Source organism: Aotus nancymaae, unplaced genomic scaffold, assembly GCF_030222135.1.
Source record: "Aotus nancymaae isolate 86718 unplaced genomic scaffold, 86718_ANA_hifiasm-v0.15.2.pri h1tg000008l, whole genome shotgun sequence".
NCBI lineage: Eukaryota > Metazoa > Chordata > Mammalia > Primates > Aotidae > Aotus > Aotus nancymaae.
Window position 1 is genome coordinate 65,076,012 of NW_026988419.1, and position 24,827 is coordinate 65,100,838.

General features: G+C 50.2%; 1 protein-coding gene across 1 annotated transcript in view; it reads right to left on the reverse strand.

Annotated features, from left to right (window-relative positions):
* Nucleotides 1–22,769: 22,769 nt before the first annotated feature.
* LOC135273594 (uncharacterized protein C2orf78-like) overlaps nt 22,770–24,827 on the reverse strand; it is a 48,625-nt gene continuing 46,567 nt past the window's right edge. The window contains exon 7 of the mRNA XM_064372783.1: nt 22,770–24,697. Coding sequence (XP_064228853.1) covers nt 22,770–24,697 — 1,928 coding nt within the window. The remainder of the gene's footprint in view (nt 24,698–24,827) is intronic.

Here is a 24,827-nt window from a genome sequence, read left to right on the forward strand (position 1 = left end):
GGTTTGGCTTGGCTGGCTTTATTGCTTTTGTCCTTCAGGCTGGAGTGCAATGGCTTGTCTTGACTGGCTTTTTTGCACATGTCCTTCAGTCTGGAGTCCAGTGACTTGGCTTGGCTGGCTTTGTTGCTCTTGTCCTTCAGATTGGAGTGCAATGACTTGGCATGGCTGGCTTTTTTGCTCTTGTCCTTCAGACTGGATTGCAATGGCATGGCTTGGCTTGGCATGGCGTTTTTGCTCCAGTTCTTCAGGCTGGAGTGTAATGGCTTGGCTGGATTGGCTTGGTTATTTCCTGTTGTCCTTCAGGCTGGAGTGCAATGGCGTGGCTTGACTGGCTTTTTTGCTCTTGTCCTTCAGACTGGAGTGCAATGGCTTGCCTTGGCTGGCTTTTTTGCTCTTGTTCTTCAGGCTGGAGTGCCGTGGCTTGGCTTGGTGCAATAACATGGCTTGGCTGGCTTTTTCCCTCTTGTCGTTCAGGCTGGAGTGCAATGGCTTGGCTTCTCATGCGTTTTTGCTCTTGTCCTACAGGCTGGAAGGCAATGTCTTGGCTTGACTGGATTTTTTGTTCTTGTCCTTCAGGCTGAAGTGCAATGGCTTGGCTTGTCTGGCTTTTTTGCTCTTGTCCTTCAGCCTGGAGTGCAATGGCTTGGCATGGCGGGCTTTTTTGCTCTTGTCCTTCAGGCTGGATTGCAATGGCGTGGATTGGCGTGGCTTGGCTTTTTTGCTGTTGTCCTTCAGGCTGGAGTGCAATGGCTTGGCTTGGCTGGCTTTTTTGCTCTTGTCCTTCAGGATAGAGTGCAATGGCTTGGCTTACCTGGCTTTTTGCTCTTGTCCTTCAGGTTGGAGTGCAATGGTCTGGCTCTCTTGGCTTGGCGTTTTTTCCTCTTGTCCTTCAGGCTGGAGTGCAATGGCTTGGCTGGCTTTGCTTGGCTTTTTTGCTCTTGTCCTTTAGGCCAGAGTGCAACGGCTTGGCTTGGTGCAGTAACTTGTTTGACTGGCTTTTTCATTCTTTTCCTTCAGGCTGGAGTGCAATGACTTGACTTGGCTGGCTTTTTTGCTCTTGTCCTTCAGGCTGGAGTACAATGGCTTGGCTTGGCTGGCTTTTTTGCTCTTGTCCTTCAGGCTGGAGTGCAATGGCTTGGCTTGGCTTGCTTTTCGCTCTTGTCCTTCAGGCGGGAGTGCAGTGGCTTGGCTTGGTGCAATAACTTGGCTTGGCTAGTTTTTTCGCTCTTGTCCTTCAGGCTGGAGTGCAATGGCTTGCCTTCACTGGATTTTTTGCTCTTGTTCTTCAGGCTGGAGTGCAATGGCTTGGCTTGGCTGGCCTTTTTGCTCTTGTCCTTCAGGACAGAGTGCAGTGGCTTGGCTTACCTGGCTTTTTGCTCTTGTCCTTCAGACTGGAGTGCAATGGCTTGGCTGGCTTTGCTTGGTTTTTTTGCTCTTTTCCTTTAGGCCGGAGTGCAATGGCTTGGCTTGGCTTGCTTTTTTGCTCTTGTTCTTCAGGACAGAGTGCAATGGCTTGGCTTACCTGGCTTTTTGCTCTTGTCCTTCAGCCTGGAGTGCAATGACTTGGCATAGCGGGTTTTTTTGCTCTTGTCCTTCAGGCTGGATAGCAATGGCGTGGCTTGGCTTCGCGTGGCTTTTTTGCTCTTGTCCTTCAGACTGGATTGCAATGGCGTGGCTTGGCTTGGCGTGGCTTTTTTGCTCCTGTTCTTCAGGCTAGATTGCAATGGCTTGGCTGGATTGGCTTGGTTTTTTCCTGTTGTCCTTCAGGCTGGAGTGCAAGGGCTTGGCTTGGCTGCCTTTTTTGCTCTTGTCCTTCAGGCTGGAGTACAATGGCTTGGCTTGGCTGGCTTTTTTGCTCTTTTCCTTCGGGCTGGAGTGCAATAACATGGCTTGGCTGGCTTTTTTGCTCTTGTCATTCAGGCTGGAGTGCAACCGCTTGGCTTCTCTTGCTTTTTTGCTCTTGTCCTTCAGGCTGGAGTTCAATGGCTTGCCTTGGCTGGCTTTTTTGATCTTGTCCTTCAAACTGGAGTGCAATGGCTTGGCTTGGCTGGATTTTTTGCTCTTGTCCTTCAGGCTGAAGTGCAATGGCTTGGCTTGGCTGGCTTTATTGCTCTTGTCTTTCAGGCTGGAGTGCAATGGCTTGTCTAGACTGGCTTTTTTGCACATGTCCTTCAGTCTGGAGTCCAATGAGTTGGCTTGGCTGGCTTTGTTGCTCTTGTCCTTCAGCCTGGAGTGCAATGACTTGGCATGGCTGGCTTTTTTGCTCTTGTCCTTCAGACTGGATTGCAATGGCGTGGCTTTGCTTGGCGTGGGCTTTTTGCTCCTGTTTTTCAGGCTGGAGTGCAATGGCTTGGCTGGATTGTCTTGGTTATTTCCTGTTGTCCTTCAGGCTGGAGTGCAATGGCTTGGCTTGGCTGGCTTTTTTGCTCTTGTCATTCAGGCTGGAGTGCAATGGCGTGGCTTGGCTGCAATTTTTGCTCTTGTCCTTCAGGATAGAGTGCAATGCATATTCTTTCCTGGCTTTTTTGCTCTCGTCCTTCATGCTGGAGTGCAATGACTTGGTTTGGCTGGCTTTTTTGCTCTTGTCCTTCAAGCTGGAGTGCAATGGCTTGGCTTGGCTGGCTTTTTTGCTCTTGTCCTTCAGGCTGGAGTACAATTGCTTGGCCTGGCTGCCTTTTTTCTCTTGTCTTTCAGGCTGGAGTGCAATGGCTTGACTTGGCTTGCTTTTTGCTCTTGTCCTTCAGGCGGGAGTGCAGTGACTTGGCTTGGTGCAATATCTTGGCTTGGCTAGTTTTTTCGCTCTTGTCCTTCAGGCTGGAGTGCAATGGCTTGGCTTGACTGGATTTTTTGCTCTTGTTCTTCAGGCTGGAGTGCAATGGCTTGGCTTGGTGCAGTAACCTGGCTTGGCTGGCTTTTTCGCTCTTTTCCTTCAGGCTGGAGTGCAATGACTTGGCTTGGCTTGCTTTTTTGCTCTTGTCCTTCATGCTAGAGTGCAATGGCTTGGCTTGGCTGGTTTTTTGCTCTTGTCTTTCAGGCTGGAGTGCAATGCCTTGGCTTGACTGGCCTTTTTGCTCTTGTCCTTCAGGCTGGAGTGCAATGGCATGGCTTGGCTGGGCTTTTTTGCTCTTGTCCTTCAGGCTGGAGTGCAATGGCTTGTCTTGGCTGGCTGTTTTGCTCTTGTCCTTCAGGATAGAGTGCAATGCATAGCCTTTCCTGCCTTTTTTGCTCTTGTCCTTCAGGCTTGAGTGCAATGGCTTGGATTGGCTGGCTTTTTTGGTCTTGTCCTTCAGGCTGGAGTGCAATGGCTTGTCTTGGCTGGCTTTTTTGCCCTTGTCCTTCAGTCTGGAGCCCAATGGCTTGCCTTGGCTGGCTTTTTTGCTCTTGTTCTTCAGGCTGGAGTGCCGTGGCTTGGCTTGGTGCAGTCACATGACTTGGCTGGCTTTTTCCCTCTTGTCGTTCAGGCTGGAGTGCAACGGCTTGGCTTCTCTTGCTTTTTTGCTCTTGTCCTTCAGGCTGGAAGGCAATGTCTTGGCTTGACTGGATTTTTTGTTCTTGTCCTTCAGGCTGGAGTGCAATGGCTTGTCTTGTCTGGCTTTTTTGCTCTTGTCCTTCAGCCTGGAGTGCAAGGGCTTGGCATGTCGGGCTTTTTTGCTGTTGTCCTTCAGGCTGGAGTGCAATGGCTTGACTTGGCTGGCCTTTTTGCTCTGGTCCTTCAGGACAGAGTGCAATGGCTTGGCTTACCTGGCTTTTTGCTCTTGTCCTTCAGACTGGAGTGCAATGGCTTGGCTGGCTTTGCTTGGCTTTTTTGCTCTTGTCCTTTAGGCCGGAGTGCAATGGCTTGGCTTGGCTGGCTTTTTTGCTCTTGTCCTTCAGGACAGAGTGCAATGACTTGGCTTACCTGGTTTTTTCTCTTGTCCTTCAGGCTGGAGTGCAATGGTCTGGCTGTCTTGGCTTGGCTTTTTTGCTCTTCTCCTTCAGGCTCGAGTGCAATGTCTTGGCTGGCTTTGCTTGGCTTTTTTGCTCTTGTCCTTGAGGCTGGAGTGCAATGGCTTGTCTTGGCTGGCTGTGTTGCTCTTGTCCTTCAGGATAGAGTGCAATGCATAGCCTCTTCTGGCTTTTTTACTCTTGTCCTTCAGGCTGGAGTGCAATGGCTTGCTGGCTTGGCTTGGGTTTTTTGCTCTAGTCCATCAGGCTTGAGTGCAATGGCTTGGCTTGGCTGGCTTTTTTGGTCTTGTCCTTCAGGCTGGAGTGCAATGGCTTGTCTTGACTGGCTTTTTTGCACTTGTCCTTCAGTCTGGAGTCCGATGACTTGGCTTGGCTGGCATTTTTGCTCTTATCCTTCAGCCTGGAGTGCAGTGACTTGGCTTGGCGTGGCTTTTTTGCTCCTGTTCTTCAGGCTGGCATGCAATGGCTTGGCTGGATTGGCTTGGCGTTTTTGTTGTTGCCCTTCAGGCTGGAGTGCAATGGCTTGGCTTAGCTGACTTTTTTGCTCTTGTCCTTCAGGCTGGAGTGCAATGACGTGGCTTGGCTGGCTTTTTTGCTCTTGTCCTTCAGACTGGAGTGCAATGGCTTGCCTTGGCTGGCTTTTTTGCTCTTGTTCTTCAGGCTGGAGTGCCGTGGCTTGGCTTGGTGCAATAGCATATCTTGGCTGGCTTTTTCCCTCTTGTCGTTCAGGCTGGAGTGCAACGGCTTGGCTTCTGTTGCTTTTTTGCTCTTGTCCTTCAGGCTGGCAGGCAATGTCTTGGCCTGACTGGATTTTTTGTTCTTGTCCTTCAGGCTGGAGTGCAATGGCTTGGCTTGTCTGGCTTTTTTGCTCTTGTCCTTCAGCCTGGAGTGCAATGGCTTGGCATGGCGGGCTTTTTTGCTCTTGTCCTTCAGGTTAGAGTGCAATGGCTTGGCTTGGCTCATTTTTTGCTCTTGTCTTTCAGGCTGGAGTGCAATGCCTTGGCTTGACTGGCCTTTTTGCTCTTGTCCTTCAGGCTGGAGTGCAGTGACTTGGCTTGGCTTGCTTTTTTGCTGTTGTCCTTCAGGCTAGAGTGCAATGGCTCGGCTTGACTTGTTTTTTGCTCTTGTCTTTCAGGGTGTGGTGCAATGCCTTGGCTTGACTGGCCTTTTTGCTCTTGTCCTTCAGCCTGGAGTGCAATGACTTGGTATGGCGGGTTTTTTTGCTCTTGTCCTTCAGGCTGGATTGCAATGGCGTGGCTTGGCTTGGCGTGGCTTTTTTGCTCTTGTCCTTTAGACTGGATTGCAATGGCGTGGCTTGGATTGGCGTGGCTTTTTTGCTCTTGTCCTTCAGACTGGATTGCAAAGTCGTGACTTGGCTTGGCATGGCTTTTTTGCTCTTGTCCTTCACACTGGATTGCAATGGCGTAGCTTGGTTTGGCTTGGTTTTTTGCTCTTGTTCTTCAGGCTGGAGTGCAATGGCTTGGCTTGGTGCAGTAACTTGTCTTGACTGGCTTTTTCATTCTTTTCCTTCAGGCTGGAGTGCAATGACTTGACTTGGCTGGCTTTTTTGCTCTTGTCCTTCAGGCTAGAGTGCAATGGCTTGGCTTGGCTCATTTTTTGCTCTTGTCTTTCAGGCTGGAGTGCAATGCCTTGGCTTGACTGGCCTTTTTGCCCTTGTCCTTCAGGCTGGAGTGCAGTGACTTGGCTTGGCTTGCTTTTTTGCTGTTGTCCTTCAGGCTAGAATGCAATGGCTCAGCTTGACTTGTGTTTTGCTCTTGTCTTTCAGGGTGTGGTGCAGTGCCTTGGCTTGACTGGCCTTTTTGCTCTTGTCTTTCAGCCTGGAGTGCAATGACTTGGTATGGCGGGGTTTTTTGCTCTTGTCCTTCAGGCTGGATTGCAATGGCGTGGCTTGGCTTGGCGTGGCTGTTTTGCTCTTGTCCTTCAGACTGGATTGCAATGGCGTGGCTTGGCTTGGCGTGGCTGTTTTGCTCTTGTCCTTCAGACTGGATTGCAATGGCGTGGCTTGGCTTGGCGTGGCTTTTTTGCTCCTGTTCTTCAGGCTAGAGTGCAATGGCTTGGCTGGATTGGCTTGGTTTTTTCCTGTTGTCCTTCAGGCTGGAGTGCAATGGCTTGGCTTGGCTAGCTTTTTTGCTCTTGTCCTTCAGGCTGGAGTGCAATGGCGTGGCTTGGCTGGCTTTTTTGCTCTTGTCCTTCAGGCTGGAGTGCAATGGCTTGCCTTGGCTGGCTTTTTGGCTCTTGTTCTTCAGACTGGAGTGCCGTGGCTTGGCTTGGTGCAATAACATGGCTTGGCTGGCTTTTTCCCTCTTATCGTTCAGGCTGGAGTGCAACGCCTTGGCTTCTCATGCTTTTTTTCCTCTTGTCCTTCAGGCTGGAATTCAATGGCTTGGTTTGGCTGGTTTTTTGCTCTTGTCCTTCAGGCTGGAAGGCAGTGGTTTGGCTTGACTGGACTTTTTGTTCTTGTCCTTCAGGCTAGAGTGCAATGGCTTGGCTTCTCTGGCTTTTTTGCTCTTGTCCTTCAGCCTGGAGTGCAATGGCTTGGCATTGCTGGCTTTTTTACTCTTGTCCTTCAGGCTGGATTGCAATGGCTGGCTTGGCGTGGCTTGGCCTTTTTGCTCTTGTCCTTCAGGCTGGAGTGCAATGGCATGGCTGGCTTGGCTTGGCTTTTTTGCTGTTGTCCTTCAGGCTGGAGTGCAATGGCTTGGGTTGGCTGGCTTTTTTGGTCTTGTCCTTCAGGCTGGAGTGCAATGGCTTGTCTTGACTGGCTTTTTTGCACTTGTCCTTCAGTCTGGAGTCCAATGACTTGGCTTGGCTGCAATCTTTGCTCTTGTCCTTCAGGATAGAGTGCAATGCATAGCCTTTCCTGGCTTTTTTGCTCTTGTCCTTCAGGCTGGAGTGCAATGGCTTGGCTTCTCTTGCTTTTTTGCTCTTGTCCTTCAGGCTGGAGTTCAATGGCTTGCCTTGGCTGGCTTTTTTGATCTTGTCCTTCAAACTGGCGTGCAATGGCTTGGCTTGGCTGGATTTTTTGCTCTTGTCCTTCAGGCTGGAGTGCAATGGTTTGGCTTGGCTGGCTTTATTGCTCTTGTCTTTCAGGCTGGAGTGCAATGGCTTGTCTTGCCTGGCTTTTTTGCACATGTCCTTCAGTCTGGAGTCCAATGAGTTGGCTTGGCTTGGCTGGCTTTGTTGCTCTTGTCCTTCAGCCTGGAGTGCAATGACTTGGCATGGCTGACTTTTTTGCTCTTGTCCTTCAGACTGGATTGCAATGGCGTGGCTTTGCTTGGCGTGGGTTTTTTGCTCCTGTTTTTCATGCTGGAGTGCAATGGCTTGGCTGGATTGTCTTGGTTATTTCCTGTTGTCCTTCAGGCTGGAGTGCAATGACTTGGCTTGGCTGCCTTTTTTGCTCTTGTCATTCAGTCTGGAGTGCAATGGCGTGGCTTGGCTGCAATTTTTGCTCTTGTCCTTCAGGATAGTGTGCAATGCATATTCTTTCCTGGCTTTTTTGCTCTCGTCCTTCATGCTGGAGTGCAATGACTTGGTTTGGCTGGCTTTTTTGCGCTTGTCCTTCAGGCTGGAGTGCAATGGCTTGGCTTGGGTGGCTTTTTTGCTCTTCTCCTTCAGGCTGGAGTACAATTGCTTGGCTTGGCTGCCTTTTTTGTCTTGTCCTTCAGGCTGGAGTGCAATGGCTTGGCTTGGCTTGCTTTTTGCTCTTGTCCTTTAGGCGGGAGTGCAGTGACTTGGCTTGGCTGGCTTTTTCGCTCTTTTCCTTCAGGCTGGAGTGCAATGACTTGACTTGTCTTGCTTTTTTGCTCTTGTCCTTCATGCTAGAGTGCAATGGCTTGGCTTGGCTGGTTTTTTGCTCTTGTCTTTCAGGCTGGAGTGCAATGCCTTGGCTTGACTGGCCTTTTTGCTCTTGTCCTTCAGGCTGGAGTGCAATGGCATGGCTTGGCTGGGCTTTTTTGCTCTTGTCCTTCAGGCTGGAGTGCAATGGCTTGTCTTGGCTGGCTGTTTTGCTCTTGTCCTTCAGGATAGAGTGCAATGCATAGCCTTTCCTGGCTTTTTTGCTCTTGTCCTTCAGGCTTGAGTGCAATGGCTTGGCTTGGCTGGCTTTTTTGGTCTTGTCCTTCAGGCTGGAGTGCAATGGCTTGTCTTGGCTGGCTTTTTTGCACTTGTCCTTCAGTCTGGAGCCCAATGGCTTGCCTTGGCTGGCTTTTTTGCTCTTGTTCTTCAGGCTGGAGTGCCGTGGCTTGGCTTGGTGCAGTCACATGGCTTGGCTGGCTTTTTCCCTCTTGTCGTTCAGGCTGGAGTGCAACGGCTTGGCTTCTCTTGCTTTTTTGCTCTTGTCCTTCAGGCTGGAAGGCAATGTCTTGGCTTGACTGGATTTTTTGTTCTTGTCCTTCAGGCTGGAGTGAAATGGCTTGGCTTGTCTGGCTTTTTTGCTCTTGTTCTTCAGGCTGGAGTGCAATGGCTTGGCTTGGCGGGCTTTTTGCTCTTGTCCTTCAGGACAGAGTGCAATGGCTTGGCTTACCTGGCTTTTTGCTCTTGTCCTTCAGACTGGAGTGCAATGGCTTGGCTGGCTTTGCTTGGTTTTTTTGCTCTTTTCCTTTAGGCCGGAGTGCAATGGCTTGGCTTGGCTTGCTTTTTTGCTCTTGTTCTTCAGGACAGAGTGCAATGGCTTGGCTTACCTGGCTTATTGCTCTTGTCCTTCAGGCTGTAGTGCAATGGCTTGTCTTGAGTGTCTTTTTTGCACTTGTCCTTCAGTCTGGAGTCCAATGACTTGGCTTCACTGGCATTTTTGCTCTTGTCCTTCAGCCTGGAGTGCAATGACTTGGCATAGCGGGTTTTTTTGCTCTTGTCCTTCAGGCTGGATAGCAATGGCATGGCTTGGCTTCGCGTGGCTTTTTTGCTCTTGTCCTTCAGACTGGATTGCAATGGCGTGGCTTGGCTTGGCGTGGCTTTTTTGCTCCTGTTCTTCAGGCTAGATTGCAATGGCTTGGCTGGATTGGCTTGGTTTTTTCCTGTTGTCCTTCAGGCTGGAGTGCAAGGGCTTGGCTTGGCTGCCTTTTTTGCTCTTGTCCTTCAGGCTGGAGTACAATGGCTTGGATTGGCTGGCTTTTTTGCTCTTGTCCTTCGGGCTGGAGTGCAATAACATGGCTTGGCTGGCTTTTTTGCTCTTGTCATTCAGGCTGGAGTGCAACCGCTTGGCTTCTCTTGCTTTTTTGCTCTTGTCCTTCAGGCTGGAGTTCAATGGCTTGCCTTGGCTGGCTTTTTTGATCTTGTCCTTCAAACTGGAGTGCAATGGCTTGGCTTGGCTGGATTTTTTGCTCTTGTCCTTCAGGCTGGAGTGCAATGGTTTGGCTTGGCTGGCTTTATTGCTCTTGTCTTTCAAGCTGGAGTGCAATGGCTTGTCTTGACTGGCTTTTTTGCACATGTCCTTCAGTCTGGAGTCCAATGACTTGGCTTGGCTGGCTTTGTTGCTCTTGTCCTTCAGCCTGGAGTGCAATGACTTGACATGGCTGGCTTTTTGCTCTTGTCCTTCAGACTGGATTGCAATGGCGTGGCTTTGCTTGGCGTGGGTTTTTTGCTCCTGTTTTTCATGCTGGAGTGCAATGGCTTGGCTGGATTGTCTTGGATATATCCTGTTGTCCTTCAGGCTGGAGTGCAATGGCTTGGCTTGGCTGGTTTTTTGCTCTTGTCTTTCAGGCTGGAGTTCAATGCCTTGGCTTGACTGGCCTTTTTGCTCTTGTCCTTCAGGCTGGAGTGCAATGGCATGGCTTGGCTGGGCTTTTTTGCTCTTGTCCTTCAGGTTGGAGTGCAATGGCTTGTCTTGGCTGGCTGTTTTGCTCTTGTCCTTCAGGATAGAGTGCAATGCATAGCCTTTCCTGGCTTTTCTGCTCTTGTCCTTCAGGCTTGAGTGCAATGGCTTGGCTTGGCTGGCTTTTTTGGTCTTGTCCTTCAGGCTGGAGTGCAATGGCTTGTCTTGGCTGGCGTTTTTGCACTTGTCCTTCAGTCTGGAGCCCAATGGCTTGCCTTGGCTGGCTTTTTTGCTCTTGTTCTTCAGGCTGGAGTGCCGTGGCTTGGCTTGGTAAAGTCACATGGCTTGGCTGGCTTTTTCCCTCTTGTCGTTCAGGCTGGAGTGCAACGGCTTGGCTTCTCTTGCTTTTTTGCTCTTGTCCTTCAGGCTGGAAGGCAATGTCTTGGCTTGACTGGATTTTTTGTTCTTGTCCTTCAGGCTGGAGTGCAATGGCTTGGCTTGTCTGGCTTTTTTGCTCTTGTCCTTCAGCCTGGAGTGCAATGGCTTGGCATGGCGGGCTTTTTTGCTCTTGTCCTTCAGGCTGGAGTGCAATGGCGTGGCTTGGCGTGGCTTGGCTTTTTTGCTGTTGTCCTTCAGGCTGGAGTGCAATGGCTTGGCTTGGCTGGCCTTTTTGCTCTTGTCCTTCAGGACAGAGTGCAATGGCTTGGCTTACCTGGCTTTTTGCTCTTGTCCTTCAGACTGGAGTGCAATGGCTTGGCTGGCTTTGCTTGGCTTTTTTGCTCTTGTCCTTTAGGCCGGAGTGCAATGGCTTGGCTTGGCTGGCTTTTTTGCTCTTGTCCTTCAGGACAGAGTGCAATGGCTTGGCTTACCTGGTTTTTGCTCTTGTCCTTCAGGCTGGAGTGCAATGGTCTGGCTGTCTTGGCTTGGCTTTTTTGCTCTTCTCCTTCAGGCTCGAGTGCAATGTCTTGGCTGGCTTTGCTTGGCTTTTTTGCTCTTGTCCTTGAGGCTGGAGTGCAATGGCTTGTCTTGGCTGGCTGTTTTGCTCTTGTCCTTCAGGATAGAGTGCAATGCATAGCCTCTCCTGGCTTTTTTACTCTTGTCCTTCAGGCTGGAGTGCAATGGCTTGCTGACTTGGCTTGGGTTTTTTGCTCTAGTCCATCAGGCTTGAGTGCAATGGCGTGGCTTGGCTGGCTTTTTTGGTCTTGTCCTTCAGGCTGGAGTGCAATGGCTTGTCTTGACTGGCTTTTTTGCACTTGTCCTTCAGTCTGGAGTCCGATGACTTGGCTTGGCTGGCATTTTTGCTCTTATCCTTCAGCCTGGAGTGCAGTGACTTGGCATGGCGGGTTTTTTTGCTCTTGTCCTTCAGGCTGGATTGCAATGGCGTGGCTTGGCTTGGCGTGGCTTTTTTGCTCCTGTTCTTCAGGCTGGCATGCAATGGCTTGGCTGGATTGGCTTGGCGTTTTTGTTGTTGCCCTTCAGGCTGGAGTGCAATGGCTTGGCTTGGCTGCCTTTTTTGCTCTTGTCCTTCAGGCTGGAGTGCAATGGCGTGGCTTGGCTGGCTTTTTTGCTCTTGTCCTTCAGACAGGAGTGCAATGGATTGCCTTGGCTGGCTTTTTTGCTCTTGTTCTTCAGGCTGGAGTGCCGTGGCTTGGCTTGGTGCAATAGCATATCTTGGCTGGCTTTTTCCCTCTTGTCGTTCAGGCTGGAGTGCAACGGCTTGGCTTCTGTTGCTTTTTTGCTCTTGTCCTTCAGGCTGGCAGGCAATGTCTTGGCCTGACTGGATTTTTTGTTCTTGTCCTTCAGGCTGGAGTGCAATGGCTTGGCTTGTCTGGCTTTTTTGCTCTTGTCCTTCAGCCTGGAGTGCAATGGCTTGGCATGGCGGGCTTTTTTGCTCTTGTCCTTCAGGTTAGAGTGCAATGGCTTGGCTTGGCTCATTTTTTGCTCTTGTCTTTCAGGCTGGAGTGCAATGCCTTGGCTTGACTGGCCTTTTTGCTCTTGTCCTTCAGGCTGGAGTGCAGTGACTTGGCTTGGCTTGCTTTTTTGCTCTTGTCCTTCAGGCTAGAGTGCAATGGCTCGGCTTGACTTGTTTTTTGCTCTTGTCTTTCAGGGTGTGGTGCAATGCCTTGGCTTGACTGGCCTTATTGCTCTTGTCCTTCAGCCTGGAGTGCAATGACTTGGTATGGCGGGTTTTTTTGCTCTTGTCCTTCAGGCTGGATTGCAATGGCGTGGCTTGGCTTGGCGTGGCTTTTTTGCTCTTGTCCTTCAGGCTGGATTGCAATGGCGTGGCTTGGCTTGGCGTGGCTTTTTTGCTCTTGTCCTTCAGACTGGATTGCAAAGTCGTTACTTGGCTTGGCATGGCTTTTTTGCTCTTGTCCTTCACACTGGATTGCAATGGCGTGGCTTGGTTTGGCTTGGTTTTTTGCTCTTGTTCTTCAGGCTGGAGTGCAATGGCTTGGCTTGGTGCAGTAACTTGTCTTGACTGGCTTTTTCATTCTTTTCCTTCAGGCTGGAGTGCAATGACTTGACTTGGCTGGCTTTTTTGCTCTTGTCCTTCAGGCTAGAGTGCAATGGCTTGGCTTGGCTCATTTTTTGCTCTTGTCTTTCAGGCTGGAGTGCAATGCCTTGTCTTGACTGGCCTTTTTGCCCTTGTCCTTCAGGCTGGAGTGCAGTGACTTGGCTTGGCTTGCTTTTTTGCTGTTGTCCTTCAGGCTAGAATGCAATGGCTCAGCTTGACTTGTTTTTTGCTCTTGTCTTTCAGGGTGTGGTGCAGTGCCTTGGCTTGACTGGCCTTTTTGCTCTTGTCCTTCAGCCTGGAGTGCAATGACTAGGTATGGCGGGGTTTTTTGCTCTTGTCCTTCAGGCTGGATTGCAATGGCGTGGCTTGGCTTGGCGTGGCTGTTTTGCTCTTGTCCTTCAGACTGGATTGCAATGGCGTGGCTTGGCTTGGCATGGCTGTTTTGCTCTTGTCCTTCAGACTGGATTGCAATGGCGTGGCTTGGCTTGGCGTGGCTTTTTTGCTCCTGTTCTTCAGGCTAGAGTGCAATGGCTTGGCTGGATTGGCTTGGTTTTTTCCTGTTGTCCTTCAGGCTGGAGTGCAATGGCTTGGCTTGGCTGGCTTTTTTGCTCTTGTCCTTCAGGCTGGAGTGCAATGGCGTGGCTTGGCTGGCTTTTTTGCTCTTGTCCTTCAGGCTGGAGTGCAATGGCTTGCCTTGGCTGGCTTTTTGGCTCTTGTTCTTCAGACTGGAGTGCCGTGGCTTGGCTTGGTGCAATAACATGGCTTGGCTGGCTTTTTCCCTCTTATCGTTCAGGCTGGAGTGCAACGCCTTGGCTTCTCATGCTTTTTCTCCTCTTGTCCTTCAGGCTGGAATTCAATGGCTTGGTTTGTCTGGTTTTTTGCTCTTGTCCTTCAGGCTGGAAGGCAGTGTTTTGGCTTGACTGGACTTTTTGTTCTTGTCCTTCAGGCTAGAGTGCAATGGCTTGGCTTCTCTGGCTTTTTTGCTCTTGTCCTTCAGCCTGGAGTGCAATGGCTTGGCATTGCTGGCTTTTTTACTCTTGTCCTTCAGGCTGGATTGCAATGGCTGGCTTGGCGTGGCTTGGCCTTTTTGCTCTTGTCCTTCAGGCTGGTGTGCAATGGCATGGCTGGCTTGGCTTGGCTTTTTTGCTGTTGTCCTTCAGGCTGGAGTGCAATGGCTTGGGTTGGCTGGCTTTTTTGGTCTTGTCCTTCAGGCTGGAGTGCAATGGCTTGTTTTGACTGGCTTTTTTGCACTTGTCCTTCCGTCTGGAGTCCAATGACTTGGCTTGGCTGCAATTTTTGCTCTTGTCCTTCAGGATAGAGTGCAATGCATAGCCTTTCCTGGCTTTTTTGCTCTTGTCCTTCAGGCTGGAGTGCAATGGCTTGGCTTGGCTGGCTTTTTTGCTCTTGTCCTTCAGGCTGGAGTGCAATGGCTTGGCTTGGCTGGCTTTTTTGCTCTTGTCCTTCAGGCTGGAGTACAATGGCTTGGCTTGGCTGCCTTTTTTGCTCTTGTCCTTCAGGCTGGAGTGCAATGGCTTGGCTTGGCTTGCTTTTCGCTCTTGTCCTTCAGGCGGGAGTGCAGTGGCTTGGCTTGGTGCAATAACTTGGCTTGGCTAGTTTTTTCGCTCTTGTCCTTCAGGCTGGAGTGCAATGGCTTGGCTTGACTGGATTTTTTGCTCTTGTTCTTCAGGCTGGAGTGCAATGGCTTGGCTTGGCTGGCCTTTTTGCTCTTGTCCTTCAGGACAGAGTGCAATGGCTTGGCTTACCTGGCTTTTTGCTCTTGTCCTTCAGGCTGGAGTGCAATGGCTTGGCGTGGTGCTGTGGCTTGGCGTAACTGGTTGTTTTCCTCTTCTCCTTAAGGCTGGAGTACAGTGGCTAGGCTTGGCTGGCTTTTTCGCTCTTGTCCTTCAGGCTGGAGTGCAATGACTTCGCTTGGTGCAATGGCTTGGCTTGGCTGGCTTTTTTGCACTTGTCCTTCAGGCTGGAGTTCAATGGCTTGGCTTGGCTGGCTTTATTGCTCTTGTCCTCCAGTCTGGAGTGCTATGGCTTGAATTGGCTGTCTTTTTTGCTATTGTCCTTCAGGCTGGAGTGCAATGGCTTGTCTTTGTAAAATGACTTGTCTTGGCTGGCTTTTTTGCTCTTTTCCTTCAGGATGGAGTGCAATGGCTTGGCTTGGCTGGCTTTTTTGCTCTTGTCTTTCAGGCTGGAATCCAATGGCTTGGCTTGGTGCAACCGCCTGCTCTTGTTCTTCAAGATAGAGTGCAATGCATAGCCTTTCCTGGCTTTTTTGCTCTTGTCTTCCAGTCTGGAGTGCAATGGCTTGGCTTGGCTGTCTTTTTTGCTATTGTCCTTCAGGCTGGAGTGCAATGGCTTGGCTTGGTACAATGGCTTAGCTTGGCTGGCTTTTTTGCTCTTGTCCTTCAGACTGCAGTGCAATGGCTTCGCTTGGATGGCTTTTTTACTCTTCTCCTTCAGGCTGAAGTGCAATGACTTGGCATGGCTCGTTTTTTGCTCTTTTCCTTCAGGCTGGATTGCCATGGCGTGGCATCGCTTGGCTTGGCTTTTTTCCTCTTGTCCTTCAGGCTGGAGTGCAATAGCTTGGCTGGCTTGGCGTGGCTTTTCTGCTCTTGTCCTTCAGGCTGGAGTGCAATGGCTTGGCATGGTGTTGTTACTTGGGTGACTGTCTGTTTTCCTCTTGTCCTGAAGGCTGGAGTGCAATGGCTTGGCTTGGCTGGCTTTTTCACTCATGTCCTTCAGGCTCGAGTGCAATGGCTTCGCTTGGTGCAATGGCTTGGCTTGGCTGGGTTTTTTGCACTTGTCCTTCAGGCTGGAGTTCAATGGCTTGTCTTGGCTGGGTTTATTGCTCTTGTGTTCCAGTCTCGAGTGCAATGGCTTGGCTTGGCTGTCTTTTTTGCTATTGTCCTTCAGGCTGGAATCCAATGGCTTGTCTTTGTAAAATGGCCTATCTTGGCCGGCTTTTTTGCTCTTGTCCTTCAGGCTGGAGTGCAATGGCTTGGCTTGGCTGGCTTTTTTGCTCTTGTCCTTCAGACTGAAGTGCAGTCGCTTGGCTGGCTTGCCTTGACTTTTTGCTCTTTTCCTTCTGGCTGGAGTGAAATCGCTTGGCTTGGCTCCCTTTTTTGCTCTTGTCCTTCAGGCTGGAGTGCAATGACTTGGCTTGGCTGCCTTTTTTCTCTTGTTGTTCAGGCTGGAGTGCAATGAATTGGCTTGGCTGGATTTTTTGCTCTTGTTCTTCAGGCTGGAGTGCCATGGCTTGGCTTGGCTGACTTTTTCGCTCTTGTCCTTCAGTCTGGAGTGCAATGGCTTGGCTTGGCCAGCTTTTTTGGTATCCTCTTTCAAGCTAGATGCAATGGCTTGGCTTGGCTGGATTTTTTACTCTTGTCCTTCAGACTGGAGTGCAATGGCCTGGGATGCCTGGCTTTTTTGCTCTTATCCTTCAGGCTGGAGTGCAGTGGTTTGGCTTGGCTGGCTTTTTTTCTCTTGTCCTTCAGGCTGGAGTGCAATGGCCTGGGATGCCTGGCTTTTTTGCTCTTATCCTTCAGGCTGGAGTGCAATGGCTTGGCTTGGCTGGCTTTTTTGCTGTTGTCCTTCAGGCTGGATTGCAATGGCTTGACTGGCTTCACTTCGGTTTTTTGTACTTGTCCTTCAGGCTGGAGTGCTATGGTTTGGCTTTGCTGGCTTTTTTGCTCTTGTTCTTCAGTCTGGAGTGCAATGGATTCGCTTGGCTTGCTTTTTCTCTTGTCCTTCAGGCTGGAGTGCAATGGCTCAGCTTAGTGCAGTGACTTGGCTTGGCTGTCTTTTTTGTTCTTATCCTTCATGCTGGAGTGCAATTGTTTGGCTTGGCTTCCTTTTTTCTCTTCTCCTTCAGGCTGGAGTGCAATGACTTCGCTTGGCTGGCTTTGGTGCTCTTGTCCTTCAGGCTGGAGTGCAATGGCTTGGCGTGGATGGCTTTTTTCCTCTTGTCATTCAGTCTGGATTGCAATGGCTTGGCTTGGCTGGCTTTTTTCCTCTTGTCCATCAGCCTGGAGTGCAGTGTCTTGACTTGGCTGGCTTTTTTGCTCTTGGCTTTCAGGCTAGAGTCCAATGCCTTGGCTTTGTGCCACCGCTTGGTATGCCTGGTTTTTTGCTCTTGTTCTTCAGCCTGGAGTGCAATGGCTTTGCTTCGCTGGGTTTTTTGCTCTTTTCCTTCAGGCTGGAGTGCGATGGCTTGGCTTGACTGGCTTTATTGCTCTTTTCCTTCAGGCTGGAGTGCAATGGCTTGGCTTCGCTGGCTTTTTTGTTCTTGTCCTTCAGGCTGGAGTGCAATGGCTTGGCTCGGCTGGGTTTTTTGCTCCTGTCCTTCAGGCTGGTGTGCAATGGCTTGACTTGCATGGCTTTTTTGCTCTTGTCCTTCAGGCTGGAGTGCAATGGATTGGCTTGGTGCAATGACTTGGCTTGGCTGGCTTTTTTGCTCTTTTCCTTCAGGCTGGAGTGCAATGGCTTGGCTTGGCTGGCTTTTTTGCTCTTGTCTTTCAGGCTGGAGTGCAATGGCTTCACTTCACTGCCTTGTTTGTTCTTATCCTTCAGGCTGGAGTTCATTGGCTTGGCTTGTCTGGGTTTTTTGCTATTGTCCTTCAGGCTGGAGTGCAATGCCTTAGCTTGGCTGGCTTTTTTACTCTTGTCCTTCAAGCTGAAGTGCAATGGCTTGGCTTGGCTGGCTTTTATGGTCTTGTCCTTCAGGCTGGAGTGCAGTGACCTGGCTTGACTGGCTTTTTTGGTCTTCTTCTTCAGGCTGGACTGCAATGGCCAGGCTTGGTGCAATGGCTTTGCTTGGTTGCCTTTTTTGCTCTTTTCCTTCAGGCTGGAGTGCAATGGCTTGGCTTGGCTGGCTTTATTGCTCTTGTCCTCCAGTCTGGAGTGCTATGGCTTGGATTGGCTGTCTTTTTTGCTATTGTCCTTCAGGCTGGAGTGCAATGGCTTGTCTTTGTAAAATGACTTGTCTTGGCTGGCTTTTTTGCTCTTTTCCTTCAGGATGGAGTGCAATGGCTTGGCTTGGCTGGCTTTTTTGCTCTTGTCTTTCAGGCTGGAATCCAATGGCTTGGCTTGGTGCAACCGCCTGCTCTTGTTCTTCAAGATAGAGTGCAATGCATAGCCTTTCCTGGCTTTTTTGCTCTTGTCTTCCAGTCTGGAGTGCAATGGCTTGGCTTGGCTGTCTTTTTTGCTATTGTCCTTCAGGCTGGAGTGCAATGGCTTGGCTTGGTACAATGGCTTAGCTTGGCTGGCTTTTTTGCTCTTGTCCTTCAGACTGCAGTGCAATGGCTTCGCTTGGATGGCTTTTTTACTCTTCTCCTTCAGGCTGAAGTGCAATGACTTGGCATGGCTCGTTTTTTGCTCTTTTCCTTCAGGCTGGATTGCCATGGCGTGGCATCGCTTGGCTTGGCTTTTTTCCTCTTGTCCTTCAGGCTGGAGTGCAATAGCTTGGCTGGCTTGGCGTGGCTTTTCTGCTCTTGTCCTTCAGGCTGGAGTGCAATGGCTTGGCATGGTGTTGTTACTTGGGTGACTGTCTGTTTTCCTCTTGTCCTGAAGGCTGGAGTGCAATGGCTTGGCTTGGCTGGCTTTTTCACTCATGTCCTTCAGGCTCGAGTGCAATGGCTTCGCTTGGTGCAATGGCTTGGCTTGGCTGGGTTTTTTGCACTTGTCCTTCAGGCTGGAGTTCAATGGCTTGTCTTGGCTGGGTTTATTGCTCTTGTGTTCCAGTCTCGAGTGCAATGGCTTGGCTTGGCTGTCTTTTTTGCTATTGTCCTTCAGGCTGGAATCCAATGGCTTGTCTTTGTAAAATGGCCTATCTTGGCCGGCTTTTTTGCTCTTGTCCTTCAGGCTGGAGTGCAATGGCTTGGCTTGGCTGGCTTTTTTGCTCTTGTCCTTCAGACTGAAGTGCAGTCGCTTGGCTGGCTTGCCTTGACTTTTTGCTCTTTTCCTTCTGGCTGGAGTGAAATCGCTTGGCTTGGCTCCCTTTTTTGCTCTTGTCCTTCAGGCTGGAGTGCAATGACTTGGCTTGGCTGCCTTTTTTCTCTTGTTGTTCAGGCTGGAGTGCAATGAATTGGCTTGGCTGGATTTTTTGCTCTTGTTCTTCAGGCTGGAGTGCCATGGCTTGGCTTGGCTGACTTTTTCGCTCTTGTCCTTCAGTCTGGAGTGCAATGGCTTGGCTTGGCCAGCTTTTTTGGTATCCTCTTTCAAGCTAGATGCAATGGCTTGGCTTGGCTGGATTTTTTACTCTTGTCCTTCAGACTGGAGTGCAATGGCCTGGGATGCCTGGCTTTTTTGCTCTTATCCTTCAGGCTGGAGTGCAGTGGTTTGGCTTGGCTGGCTTTTTTTCTCTTGTCCTTCAGGCTGGAGTGCAATGGCCTGGGATGCCTGGCTTTTTTGCTCTTATCCTTCAGGCTGGAGTGCAATGGCTTGGCTTGGCTGGCTTTTTTGCTGTTGTCCTTCAGGCTGGATTGCAATGGCTTGACTGGCTTCACTTCGGTTTTTTGTACTTGTCCTTCAGGCTGGAGTGCTATGGTTTGGCTTTGCTGGCTTTTTTGCTCTTGTTCTTCAGTCTGGAGTGCAATGGATTCGCTTGGCTTGCTTTTTCTCTTGTCCTTCAGGCTGGAGTGCAATGGCTCAGCTTAGTGCAGTGACTTGGCTTGGCTGTCTTTTTTGTTCTTATCCTTCATGCTGGAGTGCAATTGTTTGGCTTGGCTTCCTTTTTTCTCTTCTCCTTCAGGCTGGAGTGCAATGACTTCGCTTGGCTGGCTTTGGTGCTCTTGTCCTTCAGGCTGGAGTGCAATGGCTTGGCGTGGATGGCTTTTTTCCTCTTGTCATTCAGTCTGGATTGCAATGGCTTGGCTTGGCTGGCTTTTTTCCTCTTGTCCATCAGCCTGGAGTGCAGTGTCTTGACTTGGCTGGCTTTTTTGCTCTTGGCTTTCAGGCTAGAGTCCAATGCCTTGGCTTTGTGCCACCGCTTGGTATGCCTGGTTTTTTGCTCTTGTTCTTCAGCCTGGAGTGCAATGGCTTTGCTTCGCTGGGTTTTTTGCTCTTTTCCTTCAGGCTGGAGTGCGATGGCTTGGCTTGACTGGCTTTATTGCTCTTTTCCTTCAGGCTGGAGTGCAATGGCTTGGCTTCGCTGGCTTTTTTGTTCTTGTCCTTCAGGCTGGAGTGCAATGGCTTGGCTCGGCTGGGTTTTTTGCTCCTGTCCTTCAGGCTGGTGTGCAATGGCTTGACTTGCATGGCTTTTTTGCTCTTGTCCTTCAGGCTGGAGTGCAATGGATTGGCTTGGTGCAATGACTTGGCTTGGCTGGCTTTTTTGCTCTTTTCCTTCAGGCTGGAGTGCAATGGCTTGGCTTGGCTGGCTTTTTTGCTCTTGTCTTTCAGGCTGGAGTGCAATGGCTTCACTTCACTGCCTTGTTTGTTCTTATCCTTCAGGCTGGAGTTCATTGGCTTGGCTTGTCTGGGTTTTTTGCTATTGTCCTTCAGGCTGGAGTGCAATGCCTTAGCTTGGCTGGCTTTTTTACTCTTGTCCTTCAAGCTGAAGTGCAATGGCTTGGCTTGGCTGGCTTTTATGGTCTTGTCCTTCAGGCTGGAGTGCAGTGACCTGGCTTGACTGGCTTTTTTGGTCTTCTTCTTCAGGCTGGACTGCAATGGCCAGGCTTGGTGCAATGGCTTTGCTTGGTTGCCTTTTTTGCTCTTTTCCTTCAGGCTGGAGTGCAATGGCTTCGCTTGGCTGGCTTTTTTGCTCTAGTCCTTCCGACTGGAGTGCAGTGTCTAGGCATGGTGCAGTGGCTTGGCTTGGCTGGCTTTTTTCTCTTGTCCTTCAGGCTGAACTGCAATGTCTTTACATGGCTGGCTTTCTTGCTCTTGTCCTTCAGGCTGGAGTTCAACGGCTTGGCTTGACTGGCTTTTTGTTCTTGTTCTTCAGGCTGGAGTGCAATGGCTTGGCTTGGCTGACTTTTTTGCTCTTGTCATTCAGGCTGAAGTGCAATGGCTTGGATTAGCTTCCTTTTTTGCTCTTGTCCTTCAGCCTGGAGTGCAATGGCTTGGCTTGCATGGCTTTTTTGCTCTTGTCCTTCAGGCTGGAGTGCAATGGCTTGGCTTGCATGGCTTTTTTGCGTTTGTCCTTCAGGCTGGAGTGCAGTGGCTTGGCTTGGCTGGCTTTTTGGCTCTTGTCCTTCAGGCTGGAGTTCAATGGCTTTGCTTGGCTGGTTTTTTGCTCTTGTCCATCAGACTGGAGTGCAATGGCTTTTGTTTACTGGCTTTTTTGCTCTTTGTCGCTCATTCGACAGTGCCATGGCTTGGCTTGGCCGGTTTTTTCTCTTGTCCTTCTGGCTGGTGTGCAGTGGCTTGGCTTGGCTGGCTTTTTTGCTCTTGTACTTGTGGCTGGAATACAATGGATTGCCTTGGTGCAGTGACTTGGCTTGTCTGGCTTTTTTTGCTCTTGTCCTTTAGGCTGGAGTGCAATGGCTTGGCTTGGCTGGCTTTTTGCTCTTGTCTTTCAGGCTGTAGTGCAATGGCTTGGCTTGGTGCAAGGGCTTGACTTGGCTGGTTTTCTGTTCTTGTCCTTCAGGCTGGAGTGCTATGGCTTTGCTTGCCTGGCTATTTTCCTCTTGGCCTTCAGGCTGCAGTGCAATGGCTTGGCTTGGCTGTCTTTTTTGCCCTTGTCCTTCAGGCTGGACTGCAATGGTGTGGCTTGGCTTCGAATGGCTTTTTTGCTCTTGTCCTTCAGCCTGGAGTGCAATGTCTTGGCTGGGTTGGCTTCGATTTTATACTCTTGTCCTTCAGGCTGGACTGCAATGGCTTGGCATGCCTGGCGTTTTTGCTCTTGTCCTTCAGGCTAGAGTGCAATGGCTTTTGTTTCTGGATTTTTTGCACTTGTCCCTCATTCGAGAGTGCCATGGCTTGGCTTGGCTCGTTTTTTCTCTTCTCCTTCGGGCTGGTGTGCAGTGGCTTGGCTTGGTTTGCTTTTTTGCTCTTGTCCTTGCGGATGGAGTACAATGGCTTGGCTTGGCTGACTTTTTTGCTGTTGTCCTTCAGTCTGGAGTGCGATGGCTTGGCTTGACTGGCTTTATTGCTCTTTTCCTTCAGGCTGGAGTGCAATGGCTTGGGTTCGCTGGCTTTTTTGTTCTTGTCCTTCAGGCTGGAGTGCAATGGCTTGGCTCGGCTGGGTTTTTTGCTCTTGTCCTTCAGGCTGGAGTGCAATGGCTTGGCTTGCATGGCTTTTTTGCTCTTGTCCTTCAGGCTGGAGTTCAATGGATTGGCTTGGTGCAATGACTTGTCTTGGCTGGCTTTTTTTGCTCTTGTCCTTCAGGCTGGAGTGCAATGGCTTGCTTGTTGCAATGGCTTGGCTTGACTGGTTTTCTGTTGTTGTCCTTCAGTCTGGAGTGCAATGGCATGGCTTGGCGTGGATTGGCTTTTTTGCTCTTGTCCTTCAGGCTGGAGTGCAATGGCTTGGGTTGGCTGGCTTTTTATGCTCTTATTCTTCAGGCTGGAGTGCAATGGCTTGGCTTGGTGCAATGGCTTTGCTTGGCTAGCTTTTTATCTCTTGTTCGTCAGGCTGCAGTGACATAGCTTGGCTTGGTTGCATTTTCTGCTCTTGTGCTTCAGGCTAGAGTGCAATGGCTTGCCTTGGCTGGCTTTTTTTCTCTTGTCCTTCAGACGGGAGTGCAATGGCTTGGCTTGGCTGGTTTTTTGCTCTTGTCCTTCAGGCTGGAGTGCAATGGCTTGTCTTGGCTGGCTTTTTTGTTCTTGTCCTTCAGGCTGGAGTACAATGGATTGGCTTGGCTGGCTTTTTTGCTCTTGTGCTTCAGGCTGGAGTGCAATGGCTTGTCTCGGCTCGCTTTTTTGCTCTTGTCCTTCAGGCTGGAGTGCAGTGGCTTGGCTTTGCTAGCATTTTTGCTTTTGTCCTTCAGGCTGGAGTGCAATGGCTTCACTTGGTGCAACGGCTTGGCTTGGCTGGCTTTTTTGCTCTTGTCCTTCGTGGTGGAGTGCAATGGCTTGGCTTGGTGCAATGGCTTGGCTTTGCTCGCTTTTATGCTCTTGTTTTTCAGGCTAGAGTGCCATGGCTTGGCTTGGCAGGCTTTTTTGCTCTTTTGCCTCAGCCTGGAGTGCAACGGCATGACTTGGCTGCCTTTTATGCTCTTGTCCTTCAGGCTGGAATGCAGTGGCTTGGCTTGGTGCAATGGCCTGGCTTGGCTGGCCCTTTTGTCCTTGTCCTGCTGACCTCCGGTGATCCACCCACCTTGGCCTCCCAAAGTGCTGGGATTACAGGCATGAGCCACCATGCCCAGCCATAATTCCTTGCAAGGCAGCCTTTGATCCAACCGCCAAAAGAAAACCCTCAGTCAACAGCATCTCAAAACTCAAAAGCCTCTTTATTACTTATCCGTTACTTCTATTAGATTTCTTCATTAAGTTTTAAAAATATATTATCGGAATGGATGAAGTAGTATCTATCTATTAATTTGGAAAACCAGCTGGTATCCTAAGTAAAGCCAACAGTCTCAGCAGCTCTTAGATTCTGTCGCCGTAGTATTGAGAAATTGCCATATCTTTTTCCCTTTGGATGAAGAACTGCAGTTTTCCCAAAGAGGTGTATTTGGCAGCATTCTCACGCTCTCGCTGAGCCTTCCTCTTCATGGCCTCACGCTCTGGCCTCTGCTCTTTTGTGATGGGCGTTGACACTACTGGCCCAGAAATGTTGGGTGTCCTCCATGGCCTGGGTTGTAAGCTGAAGTCCTGGATTGGAAATTCATTTTGAGGCTTGGGCAGTGACTGGAGATTGGTCACAGCAGTGGAAACAGGCTCCCGCTGGAGAGAAGACCAAGATGATGTTTTGTAGGGCAGTGGCCTAGAAGCAGCAGACTGAGAGGCAGTAGGAGGCTGGTTAGGGTCGGCTGAACCGCGTTGGGTTGCATTGGTTGAAATTGGCTGAGCTGGTCTGGCAGGACCTGTCAAAGATGTGTTGGTAGAAGCCAGTTGGGACGAACTGCCTGCAGTCGACTGAGCTGAGTTAGTAGAACCAGGTGGAGCAGGGCAAGCCACAGCAGGCCTACGTGAGGCCGGAGGGTGTGGCTGCCGAGAAACAGGTCGAGCTTGAGGTTTGTCCAGGGTTGGAAAGGGCAAAGGTACCAACGTGACCTTTCCAGGTAGTGGCAACTCATGCTGGGATGGAGATGGACACTCTTTTTCAGCACCATCCAGTTTCTGGGCCTTGACTTGAGTTTCCTCCGGGCCTTTGGTCTCACGTCGGGTATCCCGCCATGGTTTGAGAGCTGAGAATGGCCGGGTGTTCTGGGTGTTGCTTGAGCTTCCCAGAGTCTGGGAGGAAGAGAATCCAGTTTTCTTGTCGATCTTTTTCCCCAGTGCATGGAAAACTTGCACAGACTCTAGCATGTGCATGGCTAGGGAGCTTCGTGGCTTTTTGATGGTTTCTTGGCTAAGCTCAGCCTGAATTTTCTTCCGCTTCATATTGGGAATGGTTTGCTTCTCTTCTGCCTTGACTTTGGTCCCTGACTGCTTACTGTCTTCAGATTTCCTGGAGCTGTTCTCTCTGCTCCTTTTGGCCTTCTCCTGCCCAGGCCTCTTAGTTGCGCTGCTCCTGCTGGATGCGGCTTTGTGAGGTTTGTTGCTAGAATACTTGCCCTTGTTCACAGAACCGCCGTCACTGGTGGTAGCACCGCAAGCAGTCACTTCTTCCTCTGCTAGGCTCTCTGGGTTCTTTGGCTGGATTGTGGCCTTGGGAGCACCCTGGATAGGCTCAGCAGCTTTATGCTTGTTCTTCCAGACTTGATCAGAGTGACCCTTTATGACACTTGACTTTTCCTGCACCTGATCTACCCTGATGGCACTGGGATCTCTGGGTTTCTTTGCGGAGGGGCTTTTGAGTTGGTCAAGATCTTGTAAGGAACTGAAGATCGAGGGGAGGTGAGTATTCTTCACCAATGCAGTGACGTCTGCAAAATCACTGCTAGACTCAATCCCATTTTCAAGTATCCCTTGGCCCTCAAGACTCCAGCTGTTCTTTCTCAGATTGGTATTTTCGGAACCAGGCTGCTCCTCTTGGCCAAGAGGATCGATGCAGGACAGAAGCTGGTGAATATCAGGGATTTCTAAAGGAAGCAGTGGAGGATCTTGATTTTCTTTTGGGAACTGGTAGGCATCTAGAGGCATTGACAGGTTGTTTTTAATCTCATCCAAATTCTTATTCCCGGTTCTGTACTGGCTTGGAGCTGGAGACAGCATCAAGAGATTAGTTGGACTCTGGACTGGAGCTATCATTGAAATGTCCCCAAGCTGTGGTGATGGATTACTCTCAAGTAATAACTGGGTGTTTCTGTTACTGCAGGACTTGGAGAAATCTGAAGTTTGTGCCAGACAAAATGCCTGGCTTGGAGATTGCAATCCCAGGGAAGTGTCCATCCCCAGGGAAGTTTCCGTCACTACAAAGGAATCAAGAAAGAAGTCAACCCTTGGTAAGTGAGATGCTCCCCCTACACACCAATGCAGCAATCGGATACCTTTCTAACATGGGTCGGGCATTTCTACTAGCTCTTCTTCAGGACCGTGGAC